The 13,399-nt window shown below is 41.1% G+C and overlaps 2 protein-coding genes across 2 annotated transcripts in view; both read left to right on the top strand.

Annotated features, from left to right (window-relative positions):
• The window catches only part of LOC311128575 (mucin-5B-like), a gene marked incomplete at both ends in the record, with an annotated part of 33,562 nt that extends 26,298 nt beyond the window's left edge, over positions 1-7,264 (top strand). The window contains 4 exons of the mRNA XM_084160761.1: positions 4,566-4,662; positions 6,674-6,845; positions 7,085-7,206; positions 7,238-7,264. Of these exons, the coding sequence (XP_084016887.1) occupies positions 4,566-4,662; positions 6,674-6,845; positions 7,085-7,206; positions 7,238-7,264 (418 nt within the window). The remainder of the gene's footprint in view (positions 1-4,565; positions 4,663-6,673; positions 6,846-7,084; positions 7,207-7,237) is intronic.
• A 29-nt stretch (positions 7,265-7,293) lies between these two features.
• On the top strand, positions 7,294-12,585 carry LOC311127694 (intestinal mucin-like protein; the record flags this gene model as incomplete). The annotated part of the gene is made up of 16 exons (XM_084159564.1): positions 7,294-7,332; positions 7,538-7,721; positions 7,977-8,169; positions 8,365-8,543; positions 8,637-8,706; positions 8,796-8,926; positions 9,469-9,503; positions 9,803-9,971; positions 10,120-10,218; positions 10,317-10,357; positions 10,662-10,784; positions 11,014-11,112; positions 11,317-11,445; positions 11,752-11,791; positions 11,942-12,065; positions 12,378-12,585. 16 exons carry the CDS (start codon positions 7,294-7,296, stop codon positions 12,583-12,585), a joined length of 1,863 nt encoding a protein of 620 aa, XP_084015690.1.
• Between the last annotated feature and the right edge of the window lie 814 nt (positions 12,586-13,399).

The following is a 13,399-nucleotide window of genomic DNA, read 5'->3' as shown; positions in this document are numbered from 1 at the left end:
AAAATGTTGTCAATGTGGACCCACAACTTATATCCCAACCACAACAACAACAACAACAACAACAACAGTTCATTACACCACTACTCCAACACCCACTACTACAATCTCAACATCGACAGCTCCATCTTCAACAAAAACAACAACTCGGCCTTCCACCCCTTCTACAACTCCAACCACTACTCCTACATCAACCTCAATTGGAGAATCAACTACCCAGTGCAGTGGTGAAGAAAGTTGTGTGTGGTCAGACTGGATCAACCTTGGTCAGCCAACCTCTGGATCTGAAGGTGGAGATAATGAATCCATTAAGAACATCATTGCTGCTGGTTATCACATTTGCTCAGCTCCAGAGGCAGTTGAGTGCAGAGCAATGCAATACCCTGGACTTCAGATCTCTCAGCTTGGCCAAGACGTGACTTGCAATCCATCCGTTGGACTAATTTGTAACAACAATAAGCAAGGTCTTCAGCAAAAGTGCTTTGATTACGAGATTAGAGTGAAATGTTGTCAATGTGGACCCACAACATACATCCCAACCACAACAACAACAACAACAACAGTTCCTTACACCACCACTCCTACACCCACTACTACAATCTCAACATCGACAGCTCCATCTTCAACAAAAACAACAACTCGGCCTTCCACCCCTACTACAACTCCAACCACTACTCCTACATCAACCTCAACAGGAGAATCAACTACCCAGTGCAGTGGTGAAGAAACATGTGTGTGGTCAGACTGGATCAACCTTGGTCAGCCAACCTCTGGATCTGAAGGTGGAGATAATGAATCCATTAAGAACATCATTGCTGCTGGTTATCACATTTGCTCAGCTCCAGAGGCAGTTGAGTGTAGAGCAATGCAATACCCTGGACTTCAGATCTCTCAGCTTGGCCAAGACGTGACATGCAATCCATCCGTTGGACTGATTTGTAACAATAATAAGCAAGGTCTTCAGCAAAAGTGCTTTGATTACGAGATTAGAGTGAAATGTTGTCAATGTGGACCCACAACATACATCCCAACCACAACAACAACAACAACAACAGTTCCTTACACCACTACTCCTACACCCACTACTACAATCTCAACATCGACAGCTCCATCTTCAACAAAAACAACAACTCGGCCTTCCACCCCTACTACAACTCCAACCACTACTCCTACATCAACCTCAACAGGAGTAACAACTACCCAGTGCAGTGGTGAAGAAAGTTGTGTGTGGTCAGACTGGATCAACCTTGGTCAGCCAACCTCTGGATCTGAAGGTGGAGATAATGAATCCATTAAGAACATCATTGCTGCTGGTTATCACATTTGCTCAGCTCCAGAGACAGTTGAGTGCAGAGCAATACAATACCCTGGACTTCAGATCTCTCAGCTTGGCCAAGACGTGACTTGCAATCGATCCGTTGGACTGATTTGTAACAACAATAAGCAAGGTCTTCAGCAAAAGTGCTTTGATTATGAGATTAGAGTGAAATGTTGTCAATGTGGACCCACAACATACATCCCAACCACAACAACAACAACAACAACAACAGTTCCTTACACCACTACTCCTACACCCACTACTACAATCTCAACATCGACAGCTCCATCTACAACAAAAACAACAACTCGGCCTTCCACTCCTACTACAACTCCAACCACTACTCCTACATCAACGTCAACAGGAGAATCAACTACCCAGTGCAGTGGTGAAGAAAGTTGTGTGTGGTCTGACTGGATCAACCTTGGTCAGCCAACCTCTGGATCTGAAGGTGGAGATAATGAATCCATTAAGAACATCATTGCTGCTGGTTATCACATTTGCTCAGCTCCAGAGGCAGTTGAGTGCAGAGCAATGCAATACCCTGGACTTCAGATCTCTCAGCTTGGCCAAGACGTGACTTGCAATCCATCCGTTGGACTAATTTGTAACAATAATAAGCAAGGTCTTCAGCAAAAGTGCTTTGATTACGAGATTAGAGTGAAATGTTGTCAATGTGGACCCACAACTTATATCCCAACCACAACAACAACAACAACAACAACAACAACAGTTCATTACACCACTACTCCAACACCCACTACTACAATCTCAACATCGACAGCTCCATCTTCAACAAAAACAACAACTCGGCCTTCCACCCCTTCTATAACTCCAACCACTACTCCTACATCAACCTCAATTGGAGAATCAACTACCCAGTGCAGTGGTGATGAAAGTTGTGTGTGGTCAGACTGGATCAACCTTGGTCAGCCAACCTCTGGATCTGAAGGTGGAGATAATGAATCCATTAAGAACATCATTGCTGCTGGTTATCACATTTGCTCAGCTCCAGAGGCAGTTGAGTGCAGAGCAATGCAATACCCTGGACTTCAGATCTCTCAGCTTGGCCAAGACGTGACTTGCAATCCATCCGTTGGACTAATTTGTAACAACAATAAGCAAGGTCTTCAGCAAAAGTGCTTTGATTACGAGATTAGAGTGAAATGTTGTCAATGTGGACCCACAACATACATCCCAACCACAACAACAACAACAACAACAGTTCCTTACACCACCACTCCTACACCCACTACTACAATCTCAACATCGACAGCTCCATCTTCAACAAAAACAACAACTCGGCCTTCCACCCCTACTACAACTCCAACCACTACTCCTACATCAACCTCAACAGGAGAATCAACTACCCAGTGCAGTGGTGAAGAAACATGTGTGTGGTCAGACTGGATCAACCTTGGTCAGCCAACCTCTGGATCTGAAGGTGGAGATAATGAATCCATTAAGAACATCATTGCTGCTGGTTATCACATTTGCTCAGCTCCAGAGGCAGTTGAGTGTAGAGCAATGCAATACCCTGGACTTCAGATCTCTCAGCTTGGCCAAGACGTGACTTGCAATCGATCCGTTGGACTGATTTGTAACAACAATAAGCAAGGTCTTCAGCAAAAGTGCTTTGATTACGAGATTAGAGTGAAATGTTGTCAATGTGGACCCACAACATACATCCCAACCACAACAACAACAACAACAACAACAGTTCCTTACACCACTACTCCTACACCCACTACTACAATCTCAACATCGACAGCTCCATCTACAACAAAAACAACAACTCGGCCTTCCACTCCTACTACAACTCCAACCACTACTCCTACATCAACCTCAACAGGAGAATCAACTACCCACTGCAGTGGTGTAGAAAGTTGTGTGTGGTCTGACTGGATCAACCTTGGTCAGCCAACCTCTGGATCTGAAGGTGGAGATAATGAATCCATTAAGAACATCATTGCTGCTGGTTATCACATTTGCTCAGCTCCAGAGGCAGTTGAGTGCAGAGCAATGCAATACCCTGGACTTCAGATCTCTCAGCTTGGCCAAGACGTGACTTGCAATCCATCCGTTGGACTAATTTGTAACAATAATAAGCAAGGTCTTCAGCAAAAGTGCTTTGATTACGAGATTAGAGTGAAATGTTGTCAATGTGGACCCACAACTTATATCCCAACCACAACAACAACAACAACAACAACAGTTCATTACACCACTACTCCAACACCCACTACTACAATCTCAACATCGACAGCTCCATCTTCAACAAAAACAACAACTCGGCCTTCCACCCCTTCTATAACTCCAACCACTACTCCTACATCAACCTCAATTGGAGAATCAACTACCCAGTGCAGTGGTGATGAAAGTTGTGTGTGGTCAGACTGGATCAACCTTGGTCAGCCAACCTCTGGATCTGAAGGTGGAGATAATGAATCCATTAAGAACATCATTGCTGCTGGTTATCACATTTGCTCAGCTCCAGAGGCAGTTGAGTGCAGAGCAATGCAATACCCTGGACTTCAGATCTCTCAGCTTGGCCAAGACGTGACTTGCAATCCATCCGTTGGACTAATTTGTAACAACAATAAGCAAGGTCTTCAGCAAAAGTGCTTTGATTACGAGATTAGAGTGAAATGTTGTCAATGTGGACCCACAACATACATCCCAACCACAACAACAACAACAACAACAGTTCCTTACACCACCACTCCTACACCCACTACTACAATCTCAACATCGACAGCTCCATCTTCAACAAAAACAACAACTCGGCCTTCCACCCCTACTACAACTCCAACCACTACTCCTACATCAACCTCAACAGGAGAATCAACTACCCAGTGCAGTGGTGAAGAAACATGTGTGTGGTCAGACTGGATCAACCTTGGTCAGCCAACCTCTGGATCTGAAGGTGGAGATAATGAATCCATTAAGAACATCATTGCTGCTGGTTATCACATTTGCTCAGCTCCAGAGGCAGTTGAGTGTAGAGCAATGCAATACCCTGGACTTCAGATCTCTCAGCTTGGCCAAGACGTGACATGCAATCCATCCATTGGACTGATTTGTAACAATAATAAGCAAGGTCTTCAGCAAAAGTGCTTTGATTACGAGATTAGAGTGAAATGTTGTCAATGTGGACCCACAACATACATCCCAACCACAACAACAACAACAACAACAGTTCCTTACACCACTACTCCTACACCCACTACTACAATCTCAACATCGACAGCTCCATCTTCAACAAAACCAACAACTCGGCCTTCCACCCCTACTACAACTCCAACCACTACTCCTACATCAACCTCAACAGGAGAATCAACTACCCAGTGCAGTGGTGAAGAAAGTTGTGTGTGGTCAGACTGGATCAACCTTGGTCAGCCAACCTCTGGATCTGAAGGTGGAGATAATGAATCCATTAAGAACATCATTGCTGCTGGTTATCAAATTTGCTCAGCTCCAGAGACAGTTGAGTGCAGAGCAATACAATACCCTGGACTTCAGATCTCTCAGCTTGGCCAAGACGTGACTTGCAATCGATCCGTTGGACTGATTTGTAACAACAATAAGCAAGGTCTTCAGCAAAAGTGCTTTGATTACGAGATTAGAGTGAAATGTTGTCAATGTGGACCCACAACATACATCCCAACCACAACAACAACAACAACAACAACAGTTCCTTACACCACTACTCCTACACCCACTACTACAATCTCAACATCGACAGCTCCATCTACAACAAAAACAACAACTCGGCCTTCCACTCCTACTACAACTCCAACCACTACTCCTACATCAACCTCAATTGGAAAATCAACTACCCAGTGCAGTGGTGAAGAAACATGTGTGTGGTCAGACTGGATCAACCTTGGTCAGCCAACCTCTGGATCTGAAGGTGGAGATAATGAATCCATTAAGAACATCATTGCTTCTGGTTATCACATTTGCTCAGCTCCAGAGGCAGTTGAGTGTAGAGCAATGCAATACCCTGGACTTCAGATCTCTCAGCTTGGCCAAGACGTGACTTGCAATCCATCCGTTGGACTGATTTGTAACAATAATAAGCAAGGTCTTCAGCAAAAGTGCTTTGATTACGAGATTAGAGTGAAATGTTGTCAATGTGGACCCACAACTTTTATCCCAACCACAACAACAACAACAACAGTTCATTACACCACTACTCCTACACCCACTACTACAATCTCAACATTGACAGCTCCATCTACAACAAAAACAACAACTCTGCCTTCCACCCCTACTACAACTCCAACCACTACTCCTACATCAACCTCAACAGGAGAATCAACTACCCAGTGCAGTGGTGAAGAAAGTTGTGTGTGGTCAGACTGGATCAACCTTGGTCAGCCAACCTCTGGATCTGAAGGTGGAGATAATGAATCCATTAAGAACATCATTGCTGCTGGTTATCACATTTGCTCAGCTCCAGAGGCAGTTGAGTGCAGAGCAATGCAATACCCTGGACTTCAGATCTCTCAGCTTGGCCAAGACGTGACTTGCAATCCATCCGTTGGACTGATTTGTAACAACAATAAGCAAAGTCTTCAGCAAAAGTGCTTTGATTATGAGATTCGAGTGAAATGTTGTCAATGTGGAACCACAACACACATCCCAACGACCACAACATTGGCTCCCACAACAACAATGACAACAACTCAGCCACCCTTCACTAGTGTTATTCCTACAACCTCAATTTTTGTAATAACTGGTGGAACAACCAAACCAGTGACTCCATCCAAACCAGTGACTCCATCCAAATGTCCTTGCCATTTCAATCATACTGATTTCCCCATAGGTACGTTTTTATTTTCCCCCTTTCCAAGTTTGAAACCTTTTGTACGTTACCATTAATTTAGCCATTATTAATGTTCAATTTGTATGGCATTACACACGTTAAATTGGAAATCTTTTAATGCTCCTAAAATACTTTCAGGCTCAATTGTTTACAATGTCTCTGACCATGATGGATGGTGCTACATTGCTTTCTGCAACAAGAATTGTGAAGTAGAAACACATGCTACCAGATGTAATACATCAACTACTCCAGTTCCTCCTACTACACCAACCACTACACACCTTCCAACAACAACAGAAAGACCAACCACCACCCCAAAAAAACCAGCTTTAATAAAAAACTGTGACTATGAACATCCTCCAAGACAGGTATTTACTCTGCTATAGATAATAACTTTTGGTGAATCATTTATTTACTAAATTTATTTGTAAAATCATCCTATTTACAAAAGGATGATTTTATTACAAAAATAATTGTTTTATTTCATAGATATTTCCTGTAAGCCTAATATTTTTCTGTGTTTGTAGAACGGTGAAAGCTGGATACATAACCAGTGCATCAATGGAACATGCGCCAACGGGAACGTTAGTTATGAGTATGTACATTGTGAGACTCCGAAGCCTATAGCATGTGAAAATAACTATCCTCCAATCCAAGTGTATGACGAATCTGGATGCTGTTTCCACTATGAGTGTCAATGTAAGTTCACAAAAAAAGTTTTTTCTTTGTGTCACAAAATCCACTTTAGCTATTGATTTAGTTCAAAATCGGAAAAATTATCCTTACTCTTGACTGGTTTCGAGTTATCTAATAGTTACCAGCAGTAAATGTATATGAATGTCTAACAAGGGAAACACATCATCACAGCACTATTAATTCAGCATAAAACATTCCACATCCGTGTGCTTTTAAATGATAATTGTTCTCTTCTTACAAAGGTATTTGCTATGGTTGGGGAGACCCTCACTATGTCACCTTTGATGGAACATACTATGGCTTCCAAGGAAATTGTTCTTACGTCTTGGTCAAAGAAATCCTGCCAAAGTACAACTTCAGTGTTGTAATCGACAATTACTATTGTGATGCCCCAGATGGACTTTCCTGTCCTCAGTCTCTGACAATTTATTATCAATCTTACGAGATATTCATGACCAAGAAGGACGTTGATGGAGTTTTCACAAGTCTGGTAATTAAAATATCTCAAATACTGAATGTTCAAGACATTTTCATTCATTTTTCATTTAAGAGGAATTAGCTTTTTGATTAGCTTAGATATAAATTAGCTTTCATTTAAGATGGATATACTTCCTCTATGTATTAGATAAAGGAGACAGTTGTAGAATACTATTGGGCATACAAATATTGAATTGTTGTAACCATTTTTGTCTTAGATTGATGTAAACCAGCAACGCATCATCCCAGCATATGAGACCAAGGACTTCCGCATCACAGACAACGGAATTGAGACCCTTTTAGTCATACCAGCAATTAATGCCAAGGTGTCTTTCACTGGTCTTATGTTTAGCATATACCTGCCCTGGGCCAAGTTCAGTGGCAACACTGAGGGACAGTGTGGTGAGTACAGGTGTTTTACGATATAATAATAATAATAATATATGCCATTTAGCAGACGCTTTTATCCAAAGCGACTTACAGTCATGCGTGCATAAATGTTTACGTATGGGTGGTCCCGGGGATCGAACCCACTACCCTGGCGTTACAAGCGCCATGCTCTACCAATTGAGCTACAGAGGACCACACGAATCACTCTGTTACCATGATTACCCCATGATGTCTCATTATCTAAGAATGGTATTCAATATTATTCAGGGACATGTGACAACAACCGGACAGATGACTGTCGCTTGCCAAATGGGACTATCGATTCATCTTGTCCTGACATGGCACACCAATGGCATGTTGCTGACCACAATAACAGTCAGTGCACGCCACCACCACCAGAGCCGACACCAACACAACCACCAGGCTGCGATCCACCCATTTGTCATCTCATTCAAAGCGAGTAAGTAGCAATTCGTATTTACAAGAAACCTATCTCCTCTGTAGGATCGATAACCTTTCAATCAGAATCATCTCAGTGCCAACAGCAACTTGACATACTAAAACATGGCAATCATTTGAAAAAGCCTTATGACAGTACGAAGTGAATTATCATGTTTAAGTATCTACTCTAACTGAAGCGTGGCATCTTTTTAAGGGTCTTTGAGAGTTGCCATAAGGTAATCCCCTACGAACCATTCCTTGTGGCATGCATCTTTGATGTGTGTCATATGAGTGAGGTCAAAATTGGCTGCACCAGCATGCAGACCTATGCTGATGCATGTGCACAAGCAGGAGTCTGTATTGAGTGGAGAAATTATACAAATGGACAATGTGGTAAGTAGATCACTCCTCAAGACCATAAAACTCAGACAGCCTCTCTATGATGTAGCTTATTAGTTATTAACCTTTTTCTCTCACCCTCTACAGACTTCACATGCGAGAAACCCAAGGTTTATAATGCCTGCGGCCCACAAGTTGAACCAACCTGTAATGCCAGGTATGTATAATGCTGTTGTTGTTCAGTGGATGGGCATAATGATGGGGAAAAGTCTCTCAGGTATTGACACTTTTTAAATATCTCTGCAGGTACAATTTCAAATTCATCCAGACTCAAAATGAGTTCAGTGTCATGGGAGATATACAAATGGAGGGATGTTATTGCCCCAATGGTACCATTCTGATGAGTTCCACTTCAAACTACTGTATCCCCAGCTGTGGTAAGGATTGTTCAATAACAGCATTGTATGATGACGGTGTGGTGACTTAATAATAATAATAATAATAATAATAATATGCCATTTAGCAGACGCTTTTATCCAAAGCGACTTACAGTCATGCGTGCATACATGTTTGTGTATGGGTGGTCCCGGGGATCGAACCCACTACCTTGGCGTTACAAGCGCCGTGCTCTACCAGCTGAGCTACAGAGGACGACATACAGTATTGTGCTGTGATAGTAGCTACATCATGCTGATCTTCACTTTGGGAAGCACAAAGTGTTAATTGTTCATTGCTACTGTAATTGTCTTTTGAAAGCTGGTTCAGCTTTTTGTAAAAAAACAACAAACAAAAAAACTGTTTAACCACAGCATTTTTCACAGATACATCAATGGTGTTGGTTTTGGTTTATATTGATTTATATTGATTTTATCAAGTGCTTCCGGTACATACAGTACATTATCAAAACTAAGTAGTGGAATGTACTGTATTTCAATAACTTATTTTTTTTAAATGTATTATTTTCTCTTTGGTTCATCAGATATTTGCCCATTGCCAAATGGAGAATGGAAAGAGGTAAAATTGTGGTTGAATTTCTCTCACAGGTTTTAGCAGAGAACAGAAACAATTTGTTTCTGATATACACATTAAAATCATGTGGGTAGTTCACTTTTGACAATCATGTATAATAATGTATGCAATAGTAATAATAATAATAATAACAATAATAATAATAATGTATTACATTTCTATAGTGCTTTTCTTAGAACCTCAAAGCGCTTCAGTAATGCATGATTCGACACACTGAATGATTGAACTTTGTGCTGGTAGTGTCAATACAAACCTTGATGTGCTTAAATTGTTCCTCATTGCAGGCAAATGAGACCTGGGTGAGCAACTGCCAGGATTGTGTGTGTGACCCGTACAGTCTGGGAATCCAATGCCAGCCTGTGGCATGCCAACATCAGCCTCCTCTCACCTGTGATCAGGAGGGCCAAGTTAAGGTCGTAGAAACTGTTGACTGTTGTCAAAAGGACAAATGCGGTGAGTGACTTGTTAGGATAATGTGCTCTATATGTGGGCTTTCTAACATCTCAGTTTAAACATTAAAATTTTTGGTGACTACCTAATATATCCAACCAATGTGGCCATTTTCATAGTTTTTACAACAGTAGTTGTTTCTTTCTAACAGAGTGTGATGTCAAACGATGCTCTACTTCCAAGATAACTTGTCCAGTCGGATTCGAGACAGAGGCAACTATGGGAGTCTGTTGCCCAACTTATCAATGCTGTGAGTATGCGTCTGCATGTGCTTGAGTGTGCATACCATAGATATCCCAACATGTTAGTTGCTGTATTGAGTGGTTATCCATGTTCTTTGCCCCACAGTGCCAATGGATGTCTGTGTATTTAACAACACTGAATATCAGGTGAGAATGCATTCTATGCAATGTTCATTTTAGCCAGTCCCACCACTTCTACACTATCAACAATTTTGAATTGAACTTATTAAAAGAGGACAATGTTATTTTACTTGCATACATTAATAACAAATGAAGTTAAACTAAACAAATTAAAACCCTCCATAAAGCAATTAGAGGCCTCTTTTAGGGTGCCAACAATATGTATTGGTCAATCCTTTCATGAGATTAGACAAACATTAGATTAGATAAAACACAAAAAGTGTCTCAATTTATACATTTTCCATTGAAATGTTGCATTTTCTCATTCCAGCCTGGTGCCAATGTTCCTGAGGACAAGTGTAAGAATTGTGTGTGTGGTGACAGGGTGGATCCCCAAACCCATCTACATATCATTGAGTGTCAACCTACTGAATGTGACACTCACTGCCAGCAGGTAAGTGATCTCCATTGACACGTCTACACCCTTTGGCCTCATATGTAATTCAACCAACTTAGTGTAATATTTGCCAAGTTCTTATCCATGTCAAAATATTATAATAACCCTGATTGATCTGTGTCCACTATTAGGCTACTACTGAATAAGTGTAATTACTAGTGAATTTCCAGGATCACACATTGGTATGAGAGAGATAATGTGCACATCATATACTTCTTCCTTACAGGGCTATGATCATCAAGCCGTTCCTGGGCAGTGTTGTGGAAAGTGTGTACAGACAAGCTGTGTGGTTATGCTGCCAGATAACACCACACACACTATTCAGGTAAAATAGCATCAGGCAGCATTACTATTTACAATTCGTAAAACATATCAGTCCTACTTCGCTTGATTATTTAAAAACACCAAAATGTAGTTGTACTGTAGCACTAAAGTGTTATGCAAAATAACTATCATACCAATGATACAGTATATCTTAAATCATTTGAAGAATCTCCTGTTGATATCTTTCACATTCTCACCTCTACAGCCTGGTTCCGTCTGGATACCATCTGGAGACAAGTGTCTCAAGTTTGAGTGCGTAAAGATTATGGACCAACTCATCACAATGGAGGCTAAAACTGTGTGCCCTGACTTCTACCCAGAAGACTGCATACCCGTGAGTTACAATAACCATCTGTCAAATTATCTGTAGTCCGGGATGCTGGCCCATTTAAAAACAACTGGACAATGTGTAATATCATACTTGTGAAATTTAGGTTAAACATGCCCAGTCGCTCAGACCAAGTCCTGTTGCTTAATATAGTAAACCTACTGTGTATTTATGTGAGGTTATAGACACCTGCTGCTTAAAGTGAACCATGCAAGAGCACTGCACTGAAAAACATGTGGAGCCAGTTTGGTAAACGTTACGTCAGTGACATCAAAATGTTCTTGCTTTTTCTTCCATGTTCTTGTTTTTAAGGGAACTGAAGTCATTGCTCCAGATGGTTGCTGCCATGTCTGTGAGTGTCTTTTTAACACCATCCTTTTTGATGGACATTTGTAAATCATTCTTGTCCTTTATCATGCATTGAAAAAATAATTTTAGCTATTGCCATGGTCCTCAGAATGGTTAACATTAATTTGTTCGAAAATTTCACTTTTGTGTGCAGGTATTCCAATAAATAAGCCATGCAACGTGACAAAGGGCAAAGTGTATCTGGACAGCAATGGCTGCAAGTCTGCAAACGAGGTGGAAGTGACAACATGTGGTGGATCATGTAGCACCTATGCCATGTGAGTATTTTGATCATTCCTGAAATATTTCAGGAACACTAACACATTAATCCTCCCAATAAAGCAGAATTGGGCTGCCTGTCTGAATACAAACTACAATTATATTTTCAGTAATATGTTATGTTACAATGGCTGTGTTTGCAAAGGAAGCCCAATTCTGATATTTTGCCCAATTATTGGCAAAAGAGCTCATCTGATTGGTCAAAACATCAGAATTAGGCTGCCTGTGTAAACTCAGTCAATGTTGTATAATTACAACTGCTACCATCACTACTTCCACATAATGACATGGCCTCTTGTTTCTGTTTTCAGGTATTCTCTTGAGGCCAACATGATGGAGCGCTCTTGTACCTGCTGTCGGGAAGTATCCACCACCAAGAAGGAAGTGGAGATGATCTGCCCAGACGGGTCAAAGTACAACCACTCCTACATCCACATCAATAAATGTGGCTGCCAGAGGACAGAGTGCGTGACCCCGGAGGAGACCCAGGTCACAAGGTCACGACGCAGGAGAAGATGAATGACTCGCCACTACCATCCCTTTACTGCTTAGATTAGTTCTCTATTTATGTTCAACTTGTTCACTTTCCTGCAAAGTAGGAGAAATAGTTTTAGCTTTTTTGTCTAATTTTGTTTTGTTTTAGCCATTCAAAACACATAAATAAAGTTGGCAATAGGCTATGCATATATACCATGTTCTTGTTTTCATTCCTTTTGAAATTCTGTTGAGAAATATTTGATTGCAGACATCCAGTTCAACAGTGACTTATCCTCTTCCAGACAAACAACCACAATTAAAAGTGTCAAAACACTTATTTAAATTTGAGAAGGTGTTAGGTTAGAGAAACTGATCAGTAATCAGAATCAGATCCCTGGCACCACTTCCTACTGTTGTCTTTGAGCAACACACTTATCTAACCTCTACATAGCTCCAGGGGCAGCACTGTGGCTGACCCTGTGCTCCTGCCTATACAGCACTAAAGACACATTTCCGTCTTTGATGGACTAATCATGTAATAAAGTACTTATCCTAACTCATCCCTCATATTAAATAAAGTTATAAACATAAAAACCAAGAAGGAGCAGATCACTTCATTTTAACTGTACAAAGTGTACAAAGTACAACATTTACAAAATGCAAAGGGAAGTACATGGGGCATGTGTGATTATATATAACAAACTGGGTATTGTGCATTGTGCACTTAAACAATTTCTTTCAAATGTTTTTGATAGAGTTTGTCAAACTGTGTGAACAGAAATGGGAAGGTTCCCACCTTAGTTGGAGGGAATTATACAACTATTTTGCTATTTGTTTGCTATTATAACCAGTCCTC

The sequence above is a fragment of the Coregonus lavaretus genome (assembly GCF_964263955.1).
Source record: "Coregonus lavaretus genome assembly, chromosome: 4".
NCBI classification, from domain to species: domain Eukaryota; kingdom Metazoa; phylum Chordata; class Actinopteri; order Salmoniformes; family Salmonidae; genus Coregonus; species Coregonus lavaretus.
This window is presented reverse-complemented; position numbering and strand designations above follow the sequence as displayed.